Source organism: Atractosteus spatula, chromosome 12 (genome assembly GCF_055471065.1).
Source record: "Atractosteus spatula isolate fAtrSpa1 chromosome 12, fAtrSpa1.hap1, whole genome shotgun sequence".
Lineage (NCBI taxonomy): Eukaryota > Metazoa > Chordata > Actinopteri > Semionotiformes > Lepisosteidae > Atractosteus > Atractosteus spatula.
The window spans coordinates 16841032-16868211 of record NC_142717.1 but is presented as its reverse complement, the minus strand read 5'-3'; the positions used below and the strand labels follow the sequence as shown (position 1 = coordinate 16868211).

The 27180-nt window shown below is 38.7% G+C and overlaps 1 protein-coding gene across 6 annotated transcripts; it reads right to left on the bottom strand.

Moving 5' to 3' along the window:
• Positions 1-31: 31 nt before the first annotated feature.
• Positions 32-25892, bottom strand: aldh5a1 (aldehyde dehydrogenase 5 family, member A1 (succinate-semialdehyde dehydrogenase)). Of its 6 annotated transcripts, none has more exons than XM_088929798.1 (20): positions 25812-25892; positions 24639-24752; positions 23715-23789; positions 23114-23249; positions 22793-22980; positions 22548-22613; positions 21507-21578; positions 20855-20899; positions 18571-18742; positions 17595-17911; positions 14874-15116; positions 13189-13272; positions 11494-11664; positions 8591-8707; positions 6954-7097; positions 5865-6008; positions 4431-4589; positions 3937-4100; positions 2990-3048; positions 32-2623 (listed from the first exon to the last, which is right to left on the bottom strand). In XM_088929798.1, the coding sequence occupies exons 4-20, from the start codon at positions 23229-23231 to the stop codon at positions 2412-2414; spliced, it is 2475 nt and encodes an 824-aa protein (XP_088785924.1). In that variant the 5' UTR covers positions 23232-23249; positions 23715-23789; positions 24639-24752; positions 25812-25892; the 3' UTR covers positions 32-2411. The 6 variants fall into 6 exon arrangements, with proteins under 6 accessions (XP_088785924.1, XP_088785930.1, XP_088785929.1 ...); XM_088929804.1 differs by having other exon boundaries at positions 18694-18742; XM_088929803.1 differs by lacking the exon at positions 22548-22613.
• Positions 25893-27180: the final 1288 nt, after the last annotated feature.

Below are 27180 nucleotides of genomic sequence, written 5' to 3'. Positions count from 1 at the left end.
TGAGCACAAATGTCATTACTACAAGATAATCTTGGGACTGTTTTTTATTATTGCTCCACATTAAATATATACAACAAATACAAATTTACTTTATACAATAAAACTCTTTATAACTAAGAACAATATTGCTGACACACACAGTGACAGACCTGGATTTAGCAACAGTGAGACTCAATCTTAACAATTTAGAAAGCAGTTTCTATTTTTAATTTCCAGATAAAGTCTTTGCTCTAATGAATTTTAAGGAAGGTTTTACAGTAATGGGAGACACGTCAGGAAGGGTTTCTTAGGGTTTTCATATCTAAATCTAAAAAGTAAACCCTAATTTCTTACAATATCTGGAACTGTTATACTTCAAGCTGTTTTTCACTATACCACAAGAAGACTGTTAGAAAACAACTACATGTATATGAAGAGGTGAACAGATCATGCCAAGAGTTTTAATGCTCAATTTAACTAGAATATATTTAATAAAATAAACACATTAAAAATAAGTAAGCTGCATTATTTTCTGCAATTCTGGAATTTAATACCAACTTAAAATGTATGTTCTGTAAGTTAAATACTGTACTACAAACTTAAATTTATCTTGGCTGTTGAACACTTCTTCTTCATCCACGTTTTCAAGTGATCTCTGTGTCACGCCAAGCCTTTCCTAAGAGGCATTCTTGAAGCTTCTAGAACAGAGGTTCCTTATCCTGGCTGCGGAGGACTATACAACTGCTAGGTTTGTTCTAGCCAAGCCTTTGGCTACAAAAACTCCTTTAATTCATTACCAAGACCCTCCGCTGACTCTCCCTATGCTTCTACTGGGGATACAGTACATCACACAAGGTGTGGAAGACAGCTGTAATGCCACAAGGGTCCTCAAGACTGGGGACTGAAAGTCTGGGTTTACAGACAGACGTGGATTGGGCCTTTCACTATTGAGATAGAGAGTGAGGCCAGCTACTGTCTGTGCCAATTCCCATGGGACCATTTTGTTGTACTCCACTGATACCAGATAGCTCCCTATCAAGAACAAACAGCCATAAGAGGAAAAAGGGAATAGCATTCTCACAGCTCAATTCCCCCTCCTTGAGAACAAGGCACCCCCAACTGCTTTTCTCAGAAATCGCAACTGCAGACGAGACCACGCCAGACTCCCACAGGGCTGCTACTGTGGATGAGTCGCCCTTTGCTGTCCCACCCTCTGCAGGGTCCCTCATCATGCTCAAAGCCAGAGAAGACTGCCAGTCCACCCCTGGACTCTAAGGTACCCCAACAGTTGGAGGAACTATAGCATTCTGCGTTGCAGCTGGGACACTTCTGGGGCTATTTCTTTACCCTTTTCCCCATGCATGCTTACTTCTTTCCATGCTTACTCCTATATAAGGAATGAAGGGTGACACACTCTCCTGTTCTTTGCAGTCTCTCTCAGTGACTAGCAAACACTTGTTATTTATTAAGGTCGATAAAGTGTGAGCTTGTAGCCCTGCTATCCTGCCTTTTCTATTCCACTTTCTCACATGCTTATAAGGAAGAAAGGGGCAACTACAAAACCACCCTCATATTGTGTCCCACTAAGGTAACAGCCTATTACCATCAAAAAACTACAGGATGTTTGCAAGGGTGCTGACAAGCCCAATTGCTATTATCTTCCCTAATTTGTCTTTAAAAACCTTAATGTCTGAAGTGCACTGGCTGATGAGCTCATGAGCCAGGTGAACAATTATAATATTTGACACTACTGCGATCATAGTGTTATAGTCGCAGATCCTGTGTGCTTTCAGGGAAACAGCTTTCAAAGGAACCATCCCTTATGGTTTTTCTTTCTGACATTGTACTTGTGTTGTAAAGCATACTGCATTTGAAGGCAATTGTCTCAGATTCTTGTTTTAATTATTCTTGTAACTTAATTATCACTACTCTTTACTTTCTACAATGATCAATTCGAATTCCATTGACTAAGCAATGGAACACCTTTTCCAGAGACCAAGGTACAGCAGTGCTAAATGCATTAAATTAAATAATACAAAACATTCTAAACCTCAGCTGTACAGAAAGAAGCAAAGCCTCCTCTCTGGCTTTTTTATTTGAATATTGTATCAGTAGTCTTCAGAATTTCTGGTGCAATAGGAAAGTTATTTCTAATGCCAATAATATAAGATGAAAGGCTATAAACATCTGAATGTGCTGAATTAAAAAGTGCACATTCCCTTATACCCCCTGTGATTTTGTGTAAATATTACAAAGCTTCTCTTCACAAATTACCGTTTACAGAGTCAGACCAATACAGAAACATCTCTATGAAGATTCCCAGCTCTGTCTGCTGATAGAATGCTGATAGAATTCCTTTCTAGAAACGTAGGTTAACGGTTATGGAATGCTTGATCAGACAGCATGGGAAATACCTGGCTTGACAGTAGCATTTAAGCAGACAGCCCACCGAAGCACATGTACTTAACATCCATATACTCGTCAATTCCATACTTGGATCCTTCTCTCCCCAGGCCAGACTGTTTGACTCCACCGAATGGGGCTTCTGGGGCTGATAACAGGCCCTCGTTCACCCCCACCATACCCACTTCCAAGTGCTCCGCCACCCGCCAGATCTGACTGATGTCTCTGGAGTAGAAGTAACCTGCCAGTGTGAAAACAGAAACGTGAAGGCTACTCTCCTCTCACTTGGCCCAACAGTTCCACCACAAGCCTGGAGGAAAAAATCAGCATGTGGCCTCCATGCCCACGAGGAGACTAAACAGAATTCTGAACTGATCTCAGGAAGATTTGTGGCAGCACTTCATTTGTCAAGACAAGACAGACTTATCTGACAAGACAGACTTCCTTGACTACAAGTGACAATTTCGGCACATATTCTTTGGCTGATCACATATACCTTCTCACTGAAAAAAAAATAGAACTTGGTTGCCACAGAGGACAACATCGGCCACACAAAGCCTGTTTAGTGTAGTTTTAAGGGAAATTCCCATAAACAACTCTAACTTACCTGCTAAACCTACAGAGGCCGAATTAGCGATTGCGATTGCTTCTTCTTCAGTGTTAAACCTATCCAAGAAAAAAAGCAACAATTAGCTACAACACGTCATAAGATGAACCAGCAGAAATCTCATGATTTTTTTCCAAATAGTCAGACAAGTCCAATGAACATTAGCATGAGACTAGGAGAAAAGAAAGTACTGTAGGTGAATTCATCTCAATCAGGTGGCGTAGGAAGATTTCAACTTTCAAAACTGACAGTAAAGAATTTGTGGGTCTAAAATGTGGTTATTTGTAATCTTGTTTAGTTAATTCAATTAAGTTTTCATCATTTCCATGTCATACAATATTTTTCAAAAACTTCCTTCTTCATTTCAGTTGTAATAGTTATTTACACACAAAGAAATCAATGCTTTCCTAAAGATCCTTTTAATGTCCTTTCATTCTAATTTAAAAGAAATCTCTGAATTCCAGGGGTTCTTGCAGTTGCAACTTGCACCAATCAACTGATCTACAACTAACTGCACTGGTCACTGGCTCATTTCTCTGGTACTTCACACAGGACACAGTTGAATTTTTAATCAGGAACACCACTTGACTCAGCCCACTTTGCTGAAGTTCAGGTATTCTGAGGTAGGGCAGAAGGGGGCTGATAATTACCTGCCTTTAGTTCTGAATGCTGCTTGCATTCAGCCACATGATTTAGATGCTCCACCTCACTGTTGTCCAAGCCTAAAGTGATGACTAACTCCAAATTTGAAAACACACATTTAAGATACCCTCTGCTTAGTTTTTTGTTTCTGAGAAATAAGAGACAATAATCCTAAACAGAGCTGTCTCACTTAATAAACTACAGACCAGTGTCCTTGGCCCACTGTGGTACAAGGTTTCACTGCCATCTGCCGTCACAGAAATTTGAAAAACATTTAGAAATTGTAGAGTTAATGAAAATCTCACTTGATGACAGGAACAAGGGGCCCAAACGTCTCCTCTTTGACACACAGCATGTCTGTGGTGACGCTGGACAGCAGAGTGGGCTCCATGAAGGAGCCTTCCAAACGCTTCCCTCCTCTCAGCACACGTGCCCCATGAGTCACAGCATCCTCAATCTGTTTCTCCACCTGACAAGCCCAGACAGTGTGATGAGAGAGACTGCCAGTATGGCTAGTGATTGTCTCTACCTGAGCATCTACTTTGTGTCAAGGCCAGAGCCCAATTTGCCAAAAGAAGTTGGCACAGGCCAGATTCTACACTGCCTTCCTTATACATGTTATTCAAGAAGCAATCAATTCTTCCAACAGAATCCCACTGTCTTTAATCTCCCAGTCAACACAAGAACACATTGTTTTGCTTTGGAGCAGCTTTTACAAACGCAGCTCCACAAGGCTTGTGAACAATAATTGGAATGTGCATCCCTGTGGGGCTCACAAGCTCCTGCCACTGTAAGGTACCTTCTCAGCTGCCCGGACATTGATGAGTGGTCCCTGTGTGGTCTGCTCCTCAAATCCATGTCCCAGTCGGAGCTCTCTGTCCATGGCCCTCCCCAGCTTTTCCAAAAACTCATCATGGATCTTACTCTGCACCAGGAATTGGTTGGAGCACACACAGGTCTAAGACACAGATCAAGGGAAAACACAGCACAAGTGGATGTTACTAAGTGGATGTTACAGTTACATGTCTCAGGAATGCAAATTGGACAGGATTAGGATCCTTAGAGAAAACTAAAAATTAAGGTTAAAAGGGTTGAAATTAAGCAGTATCAACAACCCCAGTGACTTGTTACATTGAAAGCACAAGGATTATGACAGCACAATAGAGTACCATAACTTTTTTGTTAAGAGTCAATACAGTGCAGAATATGGTGCACTTTCTGTTATCTTTTCTCGATAACATTCATGCACTAACGACATCCAACATTGAATTAATATTCAGCTGACACAAAGACAACATAAATTACAGCTGGGTGTTTCACTTAACCTTTATGTCCTGTTGAAACTTGAAGTCCCACCAACAGGAGAAGTATATCAGCTTTGAATTTGACCACATTGGATTTTCTTTTGCATTATTTAAAAAAAGAACAGAGAGCATTTCTCCACCCATAAAATATTTTTTCATTAAACTATTAAGTTATTGTTTGTAGTTTAATCATTATTCTGTAAATGCATATAACTTACCATCCTTGAAAAATGTTAAAATGGAAACACAAAATTATCTATTAAAACGATATGTACACATTTTGTCTAGGAATAATTTGACAAACTCATAACAGAATATTCAACATGGGTACATTTAACACAGGTCCAACGAGACCTGTCAGGATTTCTAAATCCCACTCCCTGTAAATATTGTTTTAACAACATGAAATATTTAAGATACTTTTCTATTAAAGGACGCATTCCTACTATAAGAGAGTACTCTTTACATAAAAACAAAATTACGTCCATGAAGATTTAAAGAATGTGATGGAAGAACCTTGCTCAAGTGTACCACAGCATTGCCCACCCAGGATATGAAGTCAAATCTGTCCAATTATGAGTCAAGAGTCCTAACTACTCCTCCTCATTACTTTCACAGAATCCTCTACTCATAGTCTAAAGAGTCCATTAACTGAACATTTGATTAATGCCTGTCTGCTTACATTCATCTTCAAATTTGCACTTAAATTCTCAAATATGTCTTAGCAAAGTTATTTTCGCCTTTGTATTAGATTGTAATTGTAAACCATAAGAGAGCTGAACTAAAGGTTTATCAAGGGCTACACAAATACTGCCTGAAATATAGAAATTCGATTTCTGTACATTCTGCTGTAGCAGGGTTCTGGTGTGTCAGTAGCACCGATTTACTCCTGGGTCCTCAGCTTTCAACCCATCCTACAGCAGTCTCACCTGCCCAGAATTTCTGAACTTTGAGACCATCGCTCCAGCCACAGCCTGGTCTACATCGGCACTATCAAACACGATGAAGGGGGCAAGGCCACCCAGTTCCATAGATACTCTCTTCACTGTTCCAGCTGCATGCCTCAGAAGGATCTGCCCAGGAAGAAAACACAGGCTGCTAATTAGGGGTGTTTAGACAGTGTATCACTATTAAAAAAGAAACATATACAGTAGGTTTATTCTATGAAAAGGAAGAAAAAATAATTTCCAAGCCGACCCCCACATTTAAATCTAATTACATTTTACATGCTAAACAAATTTAAGTGCATTCTTGAATGGAGCTTTACACTCTGAAATGTATTTTGTGAAAAAGCAAAGTATGTTTTTCTGCTAATTGTCTGTAATTGTATGCAGGGAATTATACAAAAAATTAATTTTGAAATTATCACACACATACTCTTATGATCACAATTACAATTTACTGATTGAAAAACACAAAGGTTTTGACTTTGCAATCCCAAAACGTTAGGTGGGCACTGCAATATTAAGTATTTGTGTGTAAGAAGTCTCACAATGAGCCACTTGAGCTGTTTATACTAAATTAATTAAAAGGCAAATTCTGTGAGAAATGTCTCTGTCTCCATATTTAATTTACCATTGCCACATGACAAAAATAAAAGACCAAGAACAGAAGTAACTGGCTTTATTTTTGTTTCTTGTTCTACAGAACATGGACGCAGGGCTGTTTTCTTATTGGACTTTTTAAAATTTTTATCTACCACATCATTTTTAACCACTCCTATTTTGTAAGGATACAGAAGGGAAATTAACTGAGCACGTGAAGAGTCTCACCAGTATGGAGTCCACAGTCCTCTTTGTGCTACTGCCCTTGTGCTTAAATAAAAGCAGGCTCTGAAATGCTGCTGTGTTTGTAACAAATGAATAAAAGCATTTGACATTAAACCTCTATTCACTATTTAGGTCTATCTATTTAATATCTTTTGTTTGGTGGTATTCAGAGCACTACTGTCTCTATTTCTCAAAAAATCTTTTCTCATCATCATCCCTCAGAAAGCTTCTGACAAAGTGGATACATACCTTTCCAGTGGCCGTGGAGCCAGTGAAAGAGATCTTGCCCACCCGAGGATCAGTGCACAGGACCTCCCCCACTGTGGGGGTCTTCTCTCTGGAGCAGGGGACTACATTGAACACTCCTGCAGGTATCCCTGCCCTCGCAGCCAGCTGCACTTCAACAACACACAATCCGTCACGATCGCTCTGAAGGCATCCTTACACAACGTGCAATTCCAGAACGTTTCTCTAACCTCAAAAATCTTTAACAAAGGACAAATCATTTTATGTTATCATATCTTACAACTGGCGGCATCATGCCCACAGGAACAGTATATGCTAATCAATAGCAAATTCTGATCAAATTCTGTAGCTCTGAACTTTTCTAAGTTTTTTGTGTTATTATAATAATTACATTTCCATAGCCAGGATAAGCCCTGGATCCCCCATGACCCTATACTGGATAAAGCAGTTAGAAACTAGATGAATGGGTAGCACCCAATATATAGATCCCAATGGGTCCCCAAAGCACTTGGTTATAGAAGCAAAGGGACCTATCACTATCAATAGAGTGGCCATCACTAGAGTGCAGCACTCATCTGGGTGACATGCAGCAGTCCCATTACACAACAGATATAGCAAAAACAAAGGGATTAATGCCTTTTTCACAAGTGTCATAGCATCTTCACTGACCATGTAGTCAGACCTACAGCTGGATGGTTTAACATGATGACATTTCCTACAGTATCCCTCGTCACCATATTGGGACTGGTTTTGAACATTCTGTTCCAGTAGGAAGTTACCTTAAAGGTTTAGTAACCTACAGAAACATAAAATACCCATAGTCACAATGAGTACTATGGAAAATCTGCAGGTTACAACAGTGCACAACTTCAAAACAAAGTTTTCAACATGGAGAGTGCATATATCAAAAACATCATTGCATGAAAAACAATTTCTGTATTCTACATTTTAAGGGGTCAAGAAACTATAAAAGTTTCAAAATGAAGTTCTGTACTTTGCAAAAGCAGGGACTGTTCCTTTTAATATACCAAACAGTTCTGTTCATTTTCTCCTAAACTTACTTTCTAAAGTATAAAGACATTACAACTATGAGTAACTACAGTTCTTATTTTGGCTATTGACGCATAATCCATCCTATGCAAATAAAAAACACACTGATATATCGAAGTGAACAGTTTTCAGTTTTGTTGAGCCTATACTCTTCTGCAAAATCTGTGGAACAGAAGAAACCAACCCAAAATCAACAACAAAAATTAGTCCAAGGATGAAAATTCACAATTATATTGCACACCCACCAGAGGGGTGGAACTTGAAGAGACAAAAATCAGACCTCGGGGTTGGACACATTGAGTGCTGATTAGTTTATAGTAATTGGTGGTAAGAACAAGATTTCTTTACTGACACCTTGCACAAAATATACAGCAACAGCAAGGTTGCAGATAAAGGAAAACAGGAGAGTAGGAGAAAAGGGATAATTAGGTGTCAGCTGGGAAGATGGTCTGTCAGATTGAGGCTGAAAAGAAATTTCTGAGGGAGAAAGGACAGCTAGAAGTATCGCACATTTAGAAACCCTATCTTAAAAGAAGCACAAGGACTAATGCAAGAAGTAAAAGGGACTGCAAGACTATGGGGATACTGACCTCAGCCAGGGCGAGGGCAGAAAGAGGGGTGTCCTCGGCTGGCTTCACCACCACTGTGCAGCCTGCCGCCAGCGCTGCGCCCACCTTCCGCGTGATCATGGCACTGGGGAAATTCCACTGGTGGAGGAGACAGGACAGGGAGCGAGAAGATACTCAGCATCTCTCAGACCCTTCCTCTTACTACAATTAACAGTAGATTAAATAAATCACAGAAATATTACAAAGAATAGGAAATTGAACAAACATTTATTTAATGAAAGTTTTTCAAGTCAATTCAATACTTTATTGCAATGTCAACAAAGTTGATTGGAAATTGCCCTAGTGCAGTCCAGATAAAAACAATAAAACACATATTACACTTATACAATACATATTATTCAATCAATCAGGTCTAATCTATTTATAGTTATACTCCATATAATACTTGCAACATCCAAGATCTACAGCACAAAGTGAGGTGCCTAATGGCTTCTAGATTGTGCTATTTCAGAACTGAGCAGTACTACATTTGATACTTTGAAACCTCCTCCACGAAGGTACTGTAGATGTTTAAAAAGGAGCTGGTGGGGTGGAAGAGGTCTTTGGACTCCTTTTTAGCTTTCTGTTTGATGCAGCTGTCATAAATAGAGGCAAAAGAGGGCAGATCGCATCCGATGATTTTGGATGTTGTGCATACAACTCTTTCCAGCTGTTCCTCTTTTGGGTAGTTGTACTGCTGTACCACACTGTTAAAGAGAAGGTGGCCACTCTCTGAATCACAGTTTTATTGAGGCGTGTCACTGTTTAACTTCTCTTAGGTAGTACAGCCTTTGAAGGGCTTCCGCATGATTAGGCTGGTGTTAACTTCCCACTTCAATGACTGGCAGATGGTCATGCCAAGAAACCTGAAGATGTCTATTCCTTCTAAAGACTGTCCATTAATGACAGGTGGTGGTAAATCACCTCCACCCCAGTGAAATTCCACCTCCAGCTCTTTGGTTTTAGCAATGTTAAACTCCAAATTATTTTCATTACACCACTTGGCCAGTGCACTGACCTCACTTCTATATGCTGTTTATTCATTGTTAGTGATTAAACATACTAATGTTGTGTCATCTGCCAAATTTATTAAATTCACAGACTCCGAAAAGAGACACAATCCTTTGTGCATAATGAGGAAAGGAGTGGTGACAGTACACATCTGTCTTTTCAACTTGCTTCCTATCAGACCGAAAATCAAAGATCCAGTGGCAGAGGCACTGGCTAATGCCCAGCACCTGAAGATTATCAAACTGCTTTAAAGGCACAATTGTATTAACTGCTGAGCTGTAGTCAACAAACAGGACCTATGCACAGGTAGCAGGGGCCTCAAGGTGGTGCACAATGGAATGAAGGCAAAGAGAAACAGCACCCTCTACAGGTCCAGCTCAACACTGTACAGAAGGTTACAAATCAGTCACTCAAAAACTTTCATAATAACTGAGGTCAGGGCCATGGGCCTATAATCATTCAGTCAGCTGGCATTAGCTGTCTTAGGCACTAGACATTACTCTGCTTAAGAGACCTATTAAAAATGTTAGAAAAAACAGGAGAGAGCTGGTCAGCACAGCACTTAAGAGTCGCTGTAGACACAAGATCAGGCCCTGTCGCTTTCCTGCTGTGTTGTTTGAGTAGCAGGTTCCTGATCTCACGCTCCTGAAACACAAAAGGTGGGTTCAGGGGCTTGACCACTATAGGCAGACTCTGTTGATCAGCTGTCTGTCCGTCAAATCTACAATTTGGAAGCTTTGGATTATTGTTATAGACTGTGCAACCTTACGGCCTGTGATCAGACCCAGCCTCACCCCTTGACTATTCTTTGCATAAAGCCAGCTTATACTTGGCTTTATGCTCTCCTCACAGCCCTCTCAAAATCATATTTAGCCATTTTGTACCATTCTCTATCTCAACATATCTCAACGTTTATAAGATTCATTTTTCTTCCTGCATGGTATCATAACCTCCATGCTAAAACATGACTTGTTATTACTAAAAACAGTCAAATGACATGCACAAATTTTCAGAAAAATTAATGTAAGAGGTAACCATGTCAGTAAATTCATTACATGTCTCCCTAAAAACACTCCAATCAGTATTATCCAAACAGGGAGAGGACACTGAAAAGGATTAAACTAGGCTTTGGTGAAAGGTGTAAATGCCAGCCCTCCTCCCCCTCTTCCTGGGCTGGTATTTGGGTGTCTGGTAGCAGCTGCATGCTCTAGCACCTGTTGCCACATTCCTGGCAGCAAAAGCCCCTTGAAGATAAGTAAAACTTCAGCAGAATGTTATTTGAATATGCAGCAAATCAATCTCTCATACTTAAGAGGAAAAATAGCACAATCAACTCATGAGCACATACTGTACACACTGTAAAACAAAACGAAAACAAGACAGGTAAGAACCAGATCACCCTAGCACACCACCATCTGGAACTTACTTCTAAAGCTTCAGATACGATCCAGAGATCTTTAAAAAAATGATCATAATTTCATTAAGAAAATTTGTCTAGGGTTTTGTAAAAAAAAAAGTTTGGATCCACTGTATTAAATGGCTTATGGGACATCACTGAAAAACCTGTCAGGATGTAGGATCATTTTCAATACATCTCCTTTTTGTGTGTACGTTTCCATCTCTCCTGTACTGCTACAACGTTGTTCATTAAAACTTGGTCATTCCATGGTGAGTGAAGGCATTTAGAAAAATTACTACAAAATGTAAAAAATAAAAAAAGACATTTAGGCTTATTCATTTAAAAGGCAGCAGTATAAACCTCATGAGGTAAGAAATGGTATTTATAAAAAGAATGAAATATGATGTTTGATATAGTGAAAGATGTTAAACGGAAACTAAAAAACCCCGGATTTTCAAATTGTTCACCTACTCACCGGAGTTATGATTGAACATACTCCCACCGGCTGTTTGAGCACGAGAATTTTGCGGTTCTTTGCTGAAGAGGGAACGATGTCTCCATAGACACGCCGGGCTTCTTCAGAAAACCACTCCAGAAAAGAGGCAGAGTACACCACTTCACCTAAGGCCTCCTTCATTGGCTTTCCCTAGAAAGGGCAATTCCGTTACATTACAGAAAGACTACATAAACAAAGAAGAGAAGTGTAACAGTAAAACAAATCTGCAACGATCATGTAAGTTAAGCTACAATAAATACTTAATAATAATCTTTTATTCAGATAAAAAATCATAAGGCATATCATTTTATTACTTATCTGGTGGCAGATATTGTACAACACATTAATAATTATTCTTTACACTTATATAGTGATTTTCTGGACACTCCATTCAAAGCTCTTTACAGGTAATAAGGACTCCCCTTCACCCCCATCAGTGTGCGGCATCCACCTGGATGATGCGACGGCAGCCATAATGTGCCAGTACTCTCGCCACACATCAGCTATCAGTTGGGAGGAGAGCAGAGTGACGAATCCAATTCATAGGTGGGGATTATAAGGAGGCCATGATTGGTAAAGGCCAGGGGGACTGTTACGACCCCAGCTGTCTAGGGGTAAAGGGGTGTAACAAGTGGGTGCAAGTGGGTTTCTGGAGAGGGACTTAGGAAGCACATCAAAAAATGTTTGGTGCAAAAGTGATTTATTTTAAAGTGAATAAGTGACTGGTATGTATACAGGACACAATAACACACAGGGAAAAGAAACTTCAGCGGTGCCAAAGGAAAGAAAATAACAAAATCAAACAGATCTAGCTAATACAGTGAGGTCTAACCTAACTAACCCAAACAAAAATCAAAAGGGTCTTCAGCATCCATGCACCCTAACTTCCCTACACTGAACTAACCAGAACCAAAATACACGAGTAGCACACGCCTCTAACCTAGTGTGTCTAGACAGAAAACAAACTTACGTGTGCACAATGTAACCCGATGACCTTTACCTATACCTTTTCCCCTGGTGTACAACAAGTTAACAGTTAACGATAACAAGACACGAGTGAACCAATTGCACGATTATGGGAAAATGGGTAATACCGAATAAAATACAAGAGCAAGGAACAGGGTAACAAATGAGCACAAACAAGGTAAAAAGGAGAGTAACAAGTGTGGGCAAGGTAATAACATTACCATAATAACAATCAAGCATTGATTGATGATGACATCACAGCTGCAGCAATGGTGTAATGATGGACCAATGGGGGGGTACCTGAATACAGGAAGCGAAAAAAAAAACCACGGACACGCACGGGGACGTAACAGACACATTTAGCCAGGACTGCTACTCTTTTCAACAAACACCCTGGGTGTCTTTAATGACCACACAGTCAAGACCTCGGTTTTACATCTCATCCAAAGGATGGTGCCTTTTTACAGTATAGTGTGCTCATCACTATTGTGGGGCACTGGGACACGCACAGACCACAGGCTGAGCGCCCCCTAATGGCTCCACTAACACCTTTTCCAGCAGCAACCTTAGTTTATAGGACTGCAATAGACTGAAATATGAAGGTGTTTAAAGTGGAATGTGAACTTGTGCATTGTGACTCAATCTAATTTGACAGATATGGGCTGAATACAAATGCATTTAAAAAAATAAAAAGGGTTTACTACTTACACACTCCGCAGTTATGAGCTTGGCAAGATCCTCTTTATTTTGTATTAACAAGTCATACCAATTTCTTAGCAGAACGCTTCTTTCCTAGATAGAAAACAACTCTTTAGGGATAACTTTAACTCCTTCCTAAACACACATCATAACAACTGAACTACATGCAAGGTACCTAAAAACTTAAAACCTCAAGAATGGGTTTATTATCCATTCTCTGTAGCAGATTTTTCATAATGAATGAAATTAGAGATGTTACTGAGTTGTTAAAGTAAATGCTTAAAAACTACTATCGGAGCTTGAGAAAGAGCAAATAAAAGTACGAGGCAGACAGAGATCATTTCAGCTCATAAAATATAATACAATAAAGATCAGTGAAGTCCTAGAGTCTGTTGGCAAGTGTTCACTTACTGAGTATCCAGTTAATTAACTGCCTGCCAGAAAAAAAAAATCTAAAAAATTGCAGGGCACTGGACTTTAGCACATTTATTTCACAAGGCCTGTGCAATAAAAACACTTAAAACACGCAGCCATTTATGTACTTTGTACTAAAATCCTCCATGTGAGGTGTGTTACCCAATAGCAATCAAATGCTAGTGGTGTCTCTTTTAACGATCCTCAGTTTTTATTCCAGCTGTTAAGAAAATTAAATCTGGGTCTCTTCCAGAAATATGTAATAGAGATTAAACCCTGTGACCTTAATTTGAATACATTTCCACAGACAGAAATGGAGTTAAAACAATAATTAAAAAGATACCTGCGTTCAATTTAAATCAACATTTCCACAATCACCAGACAACTTTCTGACGCAGGATCCCTGAGCTTGACAGCCTCTAAAACAAGCTGGGTCAAAAAGTTATATCTCATATGTAACTCTTCTTCTGTTCTAATGTAAACCTGTAGTTTATACAGCCAAATAACTTATTCCTTTCTCTGATTGTCTGGACTACTGTCTTTGTTGCATACATTCTGCATTTTTTGCCGAAAAATTCAATTTAATTCAATGTATTTTTATATAGCGCCATTCACAACAAGGTTGTCCCAAGGCGCTTAACAATGCAATTGACGATACATTTTATCAATACAGAACAGAAGACCAGAAGACAACGGACGAGAGAAAATGCAATTTCCTTTCCGTCACCCTGGTGACTTACGAAATGAAAAATGTTTTACATGCTGAGGTTCCTAAATTGTCTGCACAATTAGTATAACGTCTTTGCGCACTATCACAAATTTAAGATAAGATGTTGTTTAGCATTCTATTGTAGGCATCTGTGGTATGAACGTACTTGACATGGTTAGTTATAATCATGTATATCGCATAATATATAAACCTAAAACACTGTGATTAATAAAAGTCTTTAAAAGTAGTTAAAACCAAATGCAATATCTTAACTAATCTGATTTTAAACACAATGATTACAAGTCGGGTTTCATGAGAAAAATACCTAAAACGGGAAATGCAGTGAGGCAGAAATTAATCGTTTATCTTAAATCGTAGCTCAGCGCCTCTGCAAATATTGCTTAATTTACAATCATACAGCAACTGACTGACGAGGCCTATTCACAAAACACAGTGTAACACCTAGAATGTGGGTGTTGATACTATACTTCCCTTAGGCTGTACTTATTAAGCATGCATCTAGTCGTTCTCTGAAACCTTTCAACCCGTTGCAATTCACCGCGCAACTCACCTTCGCCGAGTGCTGTTTCCATGACTGAAAGGCCGTGTGAGCAGCACCGATGGCTTCTTCAGCTTCGCCAGGACCGCAGTCCGACACATGAGCTATCTCAGTGCCGGTTGCCGGGTCCAGAACAGTGAAGGAAGAAGGAGCGGACACCCAGCGTCCCCCGATGAAGCACTGAGTGCGGAACAGATCCGAGGAAATGGAAAGGCTGTATTGCCTGTGCAGTAAAGCCGACAAGCCAGGAACAAGCTGGGAGAGAAAACAGCGACTTCTTGTGAGAGAGAAAAGACCCATTGCAGGAAACAGCGAGTGTATGGGGCGAAAGAAACAAAATAACAACAAAAATAAGTCACTCAGCCTTTTCTCTTAACGAGAAAAACGTCTCGCGACAGAAGGCAACGTTACTACTCACAGTAAGGGTTGGTTTGGAGAGCTGGCGCATGAAACACGTGATCGTTTCGATTTTCCATTCTAGTATTTTGGGTTATTGTGAATTTGCATATTTTTGGTATAATATTCGTCATTGTAAAGTGACCTGCTTTATAATGACGAATATTAACCGCGTATACTAGGTATACTTAATATATTTTCAGTTTTCTGAAGGATCGTACCAAGTCCTACCGGGTCGATTCGATTTCTCATATGTTGTATGCTAGGCGCTATAACTCATCTCACAAATAACTTGTTTTACACCGAGTATGACGAGTAAGGGCAGTATATCCTAATAATATTTGGACATTTTAGGCCCATCCTGGGTTCGCTTTCTTTTCTGAATGTAACCGACTAGCTACACAAGGTGCTGCTTCGGCAGCATGTAGTTTCCCTATATTGCAGTACAAACGCTCCTTACAACTGTATTGTAGTGGGTGCTGAGCTGTCATGTCTTGATATAAAGGAAATTTTTCAACCTTAGGAACGTCCTTTGGGTCTCCAGAAATAAAATAAATGTGACTACCAGTATAAAAAAGCCTTTTCATTCGACCTGACATATTTTAACAATAAAATAACAGGTGGCTTATGTGGCTTCATGCATTTTTGCTGAACATCTGTTAAAATATTACAAAACTGGGAATTAGTACAGTAAAGCAGCAGTTAATTTGTCATAAAAAGCACAAAGTTCAATTGATGCTTCAGAGAGGTAATTCAGGTAGATATTTTATTCGGGATCATGGGGTGTGGGATTTCTGCACCAGCCCAGGATACAACACCCTTCTGCAAAGTAAAGTATATTTTATGAGATGGTTCTATGTCTATCATTTCAAACCTCTGGCCAGTGACAGTACAAAGTTAAAAGAAAAAGTATATTAGATCACAAATCTCTGTCCAGTCTGGGACTTCAGAGCAACCGAACTTTTGAGGTTTTGCAAAACCTTCCCAAATTAAGGTTGAAGGCCTTAATATAAGTTATAAAGTTAACATAAAACTTAAATATATTTAGGGTTCAAAAAATGAAAGCAATTCATTACACAAAGATTTGCAGGAGTCTTGAAGAAACTACCTAGCAGGATGGGTCAGATGCTAAAGGCCGGAAGGTTTCTGCAGATTTGGAATAATATCAATGTGTTCTTCGGTAGAAATCTGTATAATGTACATGCTTCAATTTGAAGCTAATTCTTTTGCTGGACAATCAATGTGTAAGTGATTTACAATCAGATCTGAATAAATGCCCTGTCTTAAAAATTAAACAGAGCTGTGTTATGCATTCTAAATTAATCATATAAGATAGTAACCTAAATAGGGTGGCACAGTGTCACAGTGGTTGGCATTGCTGCCTTGCAGCATTGGGGCCCTGAGTCTGTATTTTCTCTCCGTGTTCATGTAGGTTTCCTCCGGTTCCCTTCCGTAGCTAAAGACATATTGATAGGTCAAAGGGGAACTTCAGTGCTATTGTTACATTTCAGTATTAAAAAGAATCAGCATTGCTGACTACGTTTCAAGCCATGCTAAAAGTAAAATGTATAAAAAAACCTCAAATTTACCTCACAAAATAGATTATATTTCCAGGTATGCACTGCACCAGATTCTGCGATTCAGAATGAGGCAACATGACTTCCAGTGATGTTATAGATGGCCTTATTACATTGTAAAGACACTGGCTTATGAATACATCTCTTTTCATCCAACAGAAATATTGCTCTCAACTTCGAGACAGTTTTGACAAATACAACTTACTTGTTAACTCTGCATGTAGATCATGCAGTGACTAGTGAGCAGGAAAGGCTGCTTCACGTAGCAATTTGTGCGCCCGTGGCAAGACCAGGGGTTTGTGATAACAGGGCGATTTATAGTACTTTCACAAAATTAATGATTTTGATTTTGTGCTTAATTCAAAATTAGTACAAATTTCTATAACATTAATTAATTTATTTTGTTACCAAGACTTAATACGTGCTCTGTAAAATTGGAACTGCAGTTCCCCTTTAATTGGATTTTGTCAAAACTGGCCCTGGTATGAGTATGTGCATGTCTGTGTCTGTGTGAACACTGTGATGGACTAGAGTCCTGTCCAGGGTTCCCTGTACCCTGCCTGCCGGGATAGGCTCTGGCTCACCCGCCAGTACTGGATAAATAGGTTAGAAAATGGGTGGATGTACTATAACCTAATTAAAAATACAAGTTGTTAGAAGTGCTCAATTGGCAGTTAATAAGTGTTGCAAGCAGTGTGTCTTGTAAAAAGAATAAATCCAATTGTAACTTTACACACAGTATTTCATATAGGATAATTACCATGATCTGGAATTGGGGAGAAGGTTCTTTTTCTGTTCTGCACTCAGACCAGTCTGCCTCCACCATGTGAACAGGGTAGTCTGTCTCTGGTATGGGCGGCAGCGAGAGGTCCTCTGGAGATTCTATCTTCATGCTCTCCAAAGGTGAAACTTTTGGAATACAGTCAGCAGACTTGGCCAAGGTTTGTACCAGGCGCTTTTTGCAAATAGAAAGATGGATCAAAGCAGTCTTTTTCCTCAAAGTTGTCTTTGCACAAAAAATACAGTGGAAGTGACCAGCATCTCGACAACCCAAGCGGCATGTAAAAATAACAAAGTCTGTAGAGAGAAAAAAAACAGAAGTTCAACAGTGTAAAATCTAATATTAGCACAAACAACAATACACAACATTAAAGTGGTGTCATGTAAACAAAGCCAATTTTCAATCTAAAAGTAAGAAAGTAGTTCAGGTGGGTAGCTGTGTCAGCATGGGTAGGCTGCAAAGGAACAATAGGTTTATTCCATGCTGAAAAAAAAGAAAACAATGTTTCGGCCATCACACCTGAAGAAGGCTCCATGGCCGAAATGTTGTGTTTTCTTTCTTATCTTTTCAGCATGGAATAAACCTATTGTTCCTTAAAAGTAAGAAATGGAACTTCACTAAAAATATATACTCATATACTTCAGAATTAATGTACTGTTAAATTAAAATAAATGGCAATAATATTTAATTCAATAAGTACTGTATATAATGACCCAAGAGTTGGCAGCTTTGGCTGATTCTGGTCCAGGAGGGTCAGTGAGGAGAGAGCCTATGTGTCTTTTTCTAAAATCTAAAATGACTATCTAAAAATCTGACAATTGCCATTTTTCCTATCAAACACCAGAGAATTTTAAATGAAATTGGAACAATTCAAGAGATAATCACTTACGATTGCCACAATGTGCTACATCATTAAATACAAAAGTATTAAAAATATACTGTTAAAAATACACACCCTCAAAGCATAATGCCTTTTTAAAATGTATGTCTATGTGCTTCTTCACATGCTTTTCTGTAGTTGGTTTAAACTTATTCATGTTGCAGAAAGGGCAATGAAACAGTTTACAGCAAGTCGTACAGCGACTAATTGCAGGTTCCTCTCCCATCCTCAGAATGCTCCTATGTAACTATGAACAAAATAAAGTCAAATGATAAAAAAAACAAATGTTAATAAAGCAGCTTTTTAATAAGAATTATATCAGTTATAGTAATATGATTGGTAGTTGATAGAAATACAACATCCACAACTAGTTCTGCAAAACGAGAACAATGTGGTACGTATATTGTGCATATACAGTACTATACATTTTTCACAGCCACTCTCAGGCAGTTTAAAATAAAAAATAAAAAAACAACAGTCATACAAAAAGCAGACCACAGAATAGTTCAAAGTAATCTGAATAAACAGACCCCTGACTACGTAAGAGTAAGTCTCACAGAAAAACACTGGTAAACAGACTTGGGGGAACAGTACAGAATTACAAATAATAGAAATATTCTACTTTCCATTCTTGTGCAGTGGCAGTTTCCCCTGCAAAACATGGCATTTATTGAATTCTGTTGTGTACTACAGTTAGTGTGGTTGCCATATATACTGATGGAAAGAAGAAACACAACATTTTCTGGAATATTAGTTATAGCTTATGTACTGTACTTTCACAAAAAGTTGTCAATTTGTTTTAAGCCCTCTGACCAGCAATACAGCTTGTGCAGTGAGGCATTGCAACTTGCCAATCACATGAAAGCTCATTAGGTGCACTTTTACCTAACGAGGTCCAGGTGGAACAATGCCTGATCAGGTCACCTTTAAAAGGGCCTTCGTTCAAAGCTTAGGTCACTGCAAGAAAAAGGCCACACTTTTCTGGGCATTCCATAATGCCTCAAATGTCAGCGGAAGCAAGGGAGAGGGCCATTGGCATGCTGCAGGCAGGCATGTCATGTGCCAGCATACCCAGACACTATGGAGTAAGCCGCTCCACTGTGTCCCGACTGCAGAGAAGGTTTCAGCAGACCAGCAGAACAGATGACCATTTAAGATCAGGTCGCCCTCGAGTGACCACACCAGAGCAGGACCGACACATCAGACTGAGACTGGTCCATCTGAGAGATCTACCACCCGTACTGCTGCTGAAACTGCCGGCAGACACAATGCCCGCATTGACAGTGACCTGTCAGAGGCCCTCTGCTCACACCTCCTGGAACGTCACACCCGACTGGCTTGGGCCAGACAGACTCGTCAGCAGTGGCAGTAGGTCCTCTTCACGGATGAGTCACTATTCAGCCTGTTCCACGCAGACGGGAGTGCCAGAGTGTGGAGGAGGAGGTGTTGCATTTCTTTTTTCCATCAGTATATATTGCTGTAAGGAAATATGTTTGCTACACAACAGACTGGTTAACTGATTTATTAATTGAAGTTTTCTATTTCCTTGATGGCACATAACACCTCAGCTCAAACCATTCTACCAGTGCTGAGTCAGGCGCATCACAGGAACCAGGTTTCCTCCCTTCATCTGCTGTATAAAGCCTACAGCTACTTGGTTAAGAAAAGAACTGTAAATGAAGTTTCTACAAATCATTTTGAAACTTTAAACACCTTTGGTATGTGTACTGAAGCATGACACAGTCAACACTGAATCTCTTAGAAACAGATGGTTTTGTGCTTTTGCAGAGATAACTCACATAGTAACACACACATACTGTGACATTGCTGACTTGCACCAGTTCTTTATTAGTAAGAAAGCCTAATTATTATTTATCTATATATAAAACATGAAATGCTGCTTGAAGATGAAATATGTAGTACAGTTATGCATCCATCAATTTTCTAATCACTTCATCCAATTCAGGGTCATGGGGGAGCCGGAGCCGGAGCCACAGCCTATCCCGTCAAGCAACGGACGCAAGGCAAGATACACCCTGGACGGCATACCAGTCCATTGCAAGGCACACATTGACACAAACCCCATTTACCATGCACACTTATGAATACCAAGGCAAGTTTTCCAGAAGCCAATTGACCTACCAGTATTTTAACCACTGCACCACTCTGCCGCCCTACACTTTGCTAAAATATTTTGCTAAAATTATGTTTTTCATTGCAGACATGACTTGCTCTAACCTAACGAGGTCCGAAAAAATTTCTAACCACCAGACCATCACTCTGTCTGTCTTCCCTAAAACTCCATCCTGCTCCCAGGGTAGCAACATAAATCGTGACACTGTCCTGGTGTGATACCTACTGTTATGGGAAGATGTGGTCCTGGATTCATGAAGTGAACAGGTTCCTGCAAAAGAAATAAAAAGAGTGTTAATATAACTCCAGGACTGCAGATAATTCTTTGGATCTAAATTCCATTAACTCATACTGTTTAGATTAAATGCAAACAGAAGATATACTGATTTCTTAAACCCTGTAAATAACATGAAAATGAAGAAATCTGATATTTCACATTTTTCTATTGGTATCCAAAAGTACCATCTGTTGTAATGGAATCATAATATAGTACAGCATTTCCCAGTCCTAGTCCTGGGGATCCCTGCATTTGCTGATTTGTTACAATTGGCCTCTTAAACACTGATGCTAACTGATGCCTTGAATTGATTTGCTTGCTTACAATTTTTGCTTACTTTTTCAATCTTTGGCTTCATAATTACCCTACTTTAAACATTTTGTTTTCAACAACTTCAACATACAGAACTTGAAAGCTGTCTCTCTGCAAAGTAAAAGGAGTTTATTCCTTCATTTCTTTTCCATCTGGTAATCATCCTGTTTTTCTTAGCAGGTGCAGTCTAAGTGGGTCTGAAGTATCTCGTCTGTACTTCCACCACATTAACATGAAAAGAAAATATTTGATGATCATGATCTTGGAAACAATTTTCTCTGTAACATACCTCAGCACTCTGCATATCTGTGCCAGTTTGAAGAAAATTTCTGTCTTCTTGGAATTTTTCTAATTGTTCTACCTAGAGAATAAATATAGTGCTCATGAACAATAAATGCAAGATGAAAACCTTGATTTTAGGAAAAACTGTGTATACTGTGTATACTAGAGTCTGAGCATCATCATTAATTCTTTAAAAATTCTATGAACTCAGGCTGAGAACTACCAAATTTGTAATACACTTGCTTGTTTATCACTATGAAATGAATATTAAACCATGTGTATGTTACAGCAAATTATTTATTAGGATGATTTTAGTTAGGTGTTTTGTGATCTATATTTTTTTATATTAATTTTCTCCTACTTACCAAAATGTTGGTTTTGGAATATACTTTGGGATTTAGAATATTTATTTGAAGTGTTTAAACATGCAAGGAGTCAATAACCAGATTATGATTATTAGCAATATTCATAAACCTAGCAATGTGATCTTTAAGTCAACAGATAGTATCTTAAAATTAATGCATTGATAACAGTTCTTAAGGAATACCGTTACTGGTTTTGTTAGCCACATTACAAAAACATTGCAGGTTCAGAATCAATAAAAAGGGGGGTTAATCACTGGTCCTAAAGCCACTGACAAGTTAAAGGAACTGAACGTCTTTAATCTTGATCAGAGAAGGCTACTTTAAACAGGATGACATGATGTAAGTAAAATCCTAAAAGGCAAAAAAATGAACCTACTACTTCAAGACCTGACAGAGAAACAAGGACTTGAGAACACAAGTGGAAATCAAGGGCAAGTACAGGTAGGGTTGAAATTAGGAAGCACCTTTGTACACAAGAAAGTGAAAGTCCATCTGTAACAAACTTTCCAACCATGTTTTTAAAGCTGATTCCTCTGGATACATCAAATGATTGATAGGCAAGATCCTTGAAATGTTAAGATTCTAACAAGCAAATGAGCCAAATAACTTCCTCTCTTTTGTAACCTTTCTTGTGTCCTTAAGAAGGCTTCATGCTCATGGCTGAAACTGAATCTACAACATACCTTGACAAGTTCTGGATTATTTCGAATGGATTTTCCACCTTCCTGACATGTTTCACATTGTTCTACCTGGAATATTTACACACAGCTCATGAGCATCAACATTAAAATGTTAACTAAGAAAATATGGTATACATAATATCTTGATCATAAAATAGATACATAACAGTTTTATCTATGCACTTACACAACAATCTGACAAATACTGGACTGACAAATACACTATTTGCATTTGAGATTTAACCTACCATTTTCTCAATGTCTTTCGACATTCCTGGCCAATAAAATCGTGCAGATATTGCTTCTCTGGTTCTGACAATGCCGTTGTGGCCACCTGCTGCAGACACATGGCACTCTTTGAAAATGTCTTGAGTTTCCAGTACTGTTGTTAGCACCTTGCGCTCTCTACCATTGGAAATATGAAATAGCTTTCCATCTAGAGGGGAAAAAGTTTTATTCAACAACTAACAAAACTGTTCATCTCAATTGTGTTAAAAATTTTGTTAGAGCTTATCCAAGAGTTATTTAGATCCAAACAAATGTTAACATAGTTATTTCAGTTTACTAACCTTGCACAGAGAATTTTTCACTCAGCCTTCTAAGGTTTTGTTTCTGTGATCTGGAAAAGCCTTGTGGATATTCCCCGCTTGTAAGAAAGTTTACAATTTTGGATATTTTTTCTTCCATGTTTTGTAAAAAATCCAACTAAAAAAAAGACATTTGCAAATTCATTTACAAAACCAGCTGTCCAATGCAACAGTTGTTTTTCAAATGCTTAATACTTTAATTTGTAATTACACTTGCAAATAGCTAAAAAGTGAAGAAAATATTTTCTTTAATATAATACAAAATATACCTTATAACAGCTGAATAATATAGCCAAAAGCACCTTAAAACACCTCCTATAATGGCTTAAAGTTTTAAAACTATTCCATCTTCATGAAGTTTTATTGTGGTCTCTTGTAATTGTCTCTGTTCAGGACTAAAATCTAAGGAACTGAGTTCCTGCCTGCGCACGATACTTTTAAACAAGGCACAGACAACCCCAGTCCTCAAGGACAGTAGGATCCTCTTCTTTTCATTCCTCATCTACGTTTTAATCATTTAATTGCACTAATTAATTGGACAATAAGTTTATTTTAATTAAGTAATTTCTTAATTACAAAGTACCTGTAAAAGCCACTGGACACTCCCAGTCAAAGACCTGAGTTATTCATCCCTTCCTTAACGCCTGAATTATTTGAACTGAAAAGAAATGTAGTTTTTGTAATGTGGTGATCAAAACAGCACACATACCAATGCATTATACCTCTCCAACATAACCTTCCTTGTTTTAAAATTCACACTTTTAACTATAAAGCCTATCATAACATTTACCATTGTAAAACTTTGCTTGGAGATTTTACTGCTTATCAAAATGTCTAGATGATGGCAATAAAATGTCAAGGCATGGTGGTTAGGTTTAAGTAGCTAAATAGTAGGCAGTAGTATGAAGTAGTAGGGGCTCTGACATAACCCTTGAGCAAGGTGTTTCACTGGAAGCACTTCAAGCAAAATTCTCAGCTGTGTAAAATAGTAAGGCTGGAATTTAAGTAAATGAACAGCAATCAAATGTTTGTCTAATTCAATCAATTTGTTTATTTCTCTGTTTTCCTACAAGTTGTGTGTCCTTAGTTCTGAATAGTGCCCTGTGCAGTACTAGTATTGTACTTCAGGATCGGCTCCAGCATGCCTGGATAAGAGGCTTGCTGATGGATGGTTAAACATGGATAATTCACTATTCAATAATACAAACGTTCTTGACTCAAACCTGGCAGATGTCCAATGCATTATTCATTTTCCAATCACTAGATAAGATGCTTGCAAATTCACCTACAAATTAATTTAAACCTTAAGCCAGTTGCTGTAGAATTTTAGCTATGACTTTTAAGGAATTTCCACACTTAACAGCAGTTTTGTACCATTTTGTGCATAGTTTACTCCATGTATGGGGGCACCAGGTGTCTCAACCTTGTTATGAATCCAACATAGGTACTAAGCGACTAAAATCCATTATTATTAATAATAATAATAATAATAATAATAACTGCTTACACTTATATTGTGCTTTTCTGGACACTCCACTCAAAGCGCTTTACAGATAACGGGTACTCCTCTCCACCACCACCAATGCAGCCATAGTGCACCAGAACGCTCACAACACATCAGCTATCAGTGGGGAAAAGAACAGAGTGATGAAGCCAGTTCATATAGATGGGGATTAGTAGGAGGCCATGACCTACACCCCTACTCTTTTCGAGAAACACCCTGTGATTTTTACTGACCACACAGAGTCAGGACCTCAGTTTTACGTCTCATCTGAATGACAGCGCCTTTTTAGCAGTATAGTGTCCCCGTCAATATACTGGGGCATTAGGACCCACACAGACTGCAGGGTGAGCGACCCCTGCTGGCCCCACTAACACCTCTTCCAGCAGCAACATTAGTTTTTCCCAGGAGGTCTCCCATCCAAGTACTGACCAGGCTCACACCTGCTTAGCTTCAGTGGGTTGCCAGATGTGAGTTGCAGGGTGACATGGCTGCTAGCATAAGTATAATAATTAAAAACATTATAATGTTTTTTATAATAAACTTTTATTGAACATCAAATAATACAAACAATGGAGAAAAATAACGGAAAAGGATAAGTTAAAAAAACACAAAACAAAATGCTGCCAGAGGTAATTACATATCAGATCACATTTAAATTATTGACCATAGCCCCTTTAAGATAGTAGTGTGTGACGCTGCTACAGACGCTCCGCCTTTTTTTTATTATCTGTGCCGCCTGTCGATGTTCTCACAATTTACCTAGGTTTGTGTCCAAAATCGGTTACAGAAAAAAAAAACACTTGCGCTTCAACTTTGAAGCGATGTAACTACCAGGGGTTTTCTTGCAGTGCCCTGCCAACATCAGAGGTGCCTTCAATAGGAAATTTGTAATTACCAGTGAACATAGCTGAAAAACAGCTAGTACGTGATCGGCGCAAAAGCCTGTTGGTAAGCTAACAAAGTTAATAGCGTGCATCACTGTAAAACTCTCCCCCGTCCCGTGCCCCGCTCCCCATGACACAAGTTGTGTCGTGCTGTGAGGAGCACGGTTAGCTGTGATGCTGATCTTGGAGGCGATTAAACCGATTAAACCCGTCTGGGAATACGAGCGAGAAAGTTTTCCATGGTTTGAACCTGTAGAGGTTTAAAAATAATAATAAAATAAAATAACATTACCTGAAACACTTCATTTTGGTCACGTACCAGGTTCTGATGGGAGTTTTCGTTTTTTCAGGCACCAGTGTTTTGGGCATGCGCAAACCGCAAAGGGCAAACGCAGCTGTTTTTCGTACCAGTTTCTGACGTACCACAAAACAACGTGACACGGGTGGGTAGTAGTGGAATCATTTCGTGTTCTAAATTCCAGGAGCAGATACGGCCTGTTGAACATTATTTTTTGTTATGTACTAACGCCTTCAGTCATCCTACAATTAAACAAAACAAATAGTGCAATGCACATAAAAAGTTGTTTACACAATTTGCATCATAAAAATCAAAACTAGGTACATAAAATACTGTAATTCTTGGGTAGTTCACAGCACAGTCTACTACAACTGCCTCAAAAGCAATACGAGATAATAATACTGCAATAAGAAAGTAGAATATAATAACTGAATAGATTTCCTAATCCTTTAAATGTAATAACAATGTAGATTGATAAACCTGTTTATAAAAGTTAAATCAGAAACAAAAACTACACAATTCTAAAAAAGCTTGGCAAACTCAACTTTTAAAAAGTTTAGTAAAATATACTACTAAATTCTTTAGAATAATCAGAATTGTCCTGTAATATTGCAAAAGAATGTAAGTAATCTTAAAGACTTTAAACTTTTATGCAATCATATTGTAACATCAGCAATCTCATAACTTCCAGGAATTTTAAACAAAACCATACAGTATATCATAACTTTCCATTGGTTCTCAATTAGTTTTGATTTGCCATCTTCATCTTAATTTGATTGTAACTATTTTTGTATAATCATATTTATATTTTATTTTAACATAAACCCAACACTCAGTCTGTTTGGTCACAGTTTTTCCTGTATTGTTAACTTTTCCTACCAGTTGCAAAATATGATATGTATTACTGTCTGATTTTGTTACCTCATCAAATTTTACATTTTGCTCCAAAGTGTTGTTTCAAAGTATTCAAACAAAGCATTTTGGAAGAGGGTAGTCCAACAATGTAACCTCTTGATTGTGTTGTTACTGAATGCAACAGTGTTTCAGTAATGCAACATGTTAATGTGAAGAGCAGTGTTAACAGCCCACACTGTTACCTGATCAGACCCAGAAGCTGGGCCAGGCTTGGAAAATAAGCCTGCTGCTGTAAGCAGTGTTGGTGGACGAGCAGGTACTCTTCCCTCCAGACCAGAATTTCTCTCCATATCTATGCTCCAGTATGGTGACACTGACACAGACATTGTGCTGTCCAGGCTGCTGCATTTACTTATAAAGATCTCATGGCACTGTTTGTGAGAGTGGAAGTGTTAACTCTCATGTCCATGCTAAATTCTATTTTTTGGGATTACACTAAGGGGTTTAC

Coding starts and splice junctions, on each gene's coding strand:
- aldh5a1 (XM_088929798.1), bottom strand. CDS start 23,231: ATGGAAGAAAAAATATCCAAAATTGTAAACTTTCTTACAAGCGGGGAA. Junction 17,912..18,570: donor AAAGGCATTATGCTTTGAGG/GTGTGTATTTTT, acceptor TTCTCTCTACAG/ACTTTGTTATTTTTACATGC. Junction 15,117..17,594: donor CTCCCCAATTCCAGATCATG/GTAATTATCCTA, acceptor TTTCTCTCCCAG/CTTGTTCCTGGCTTGTCGGC.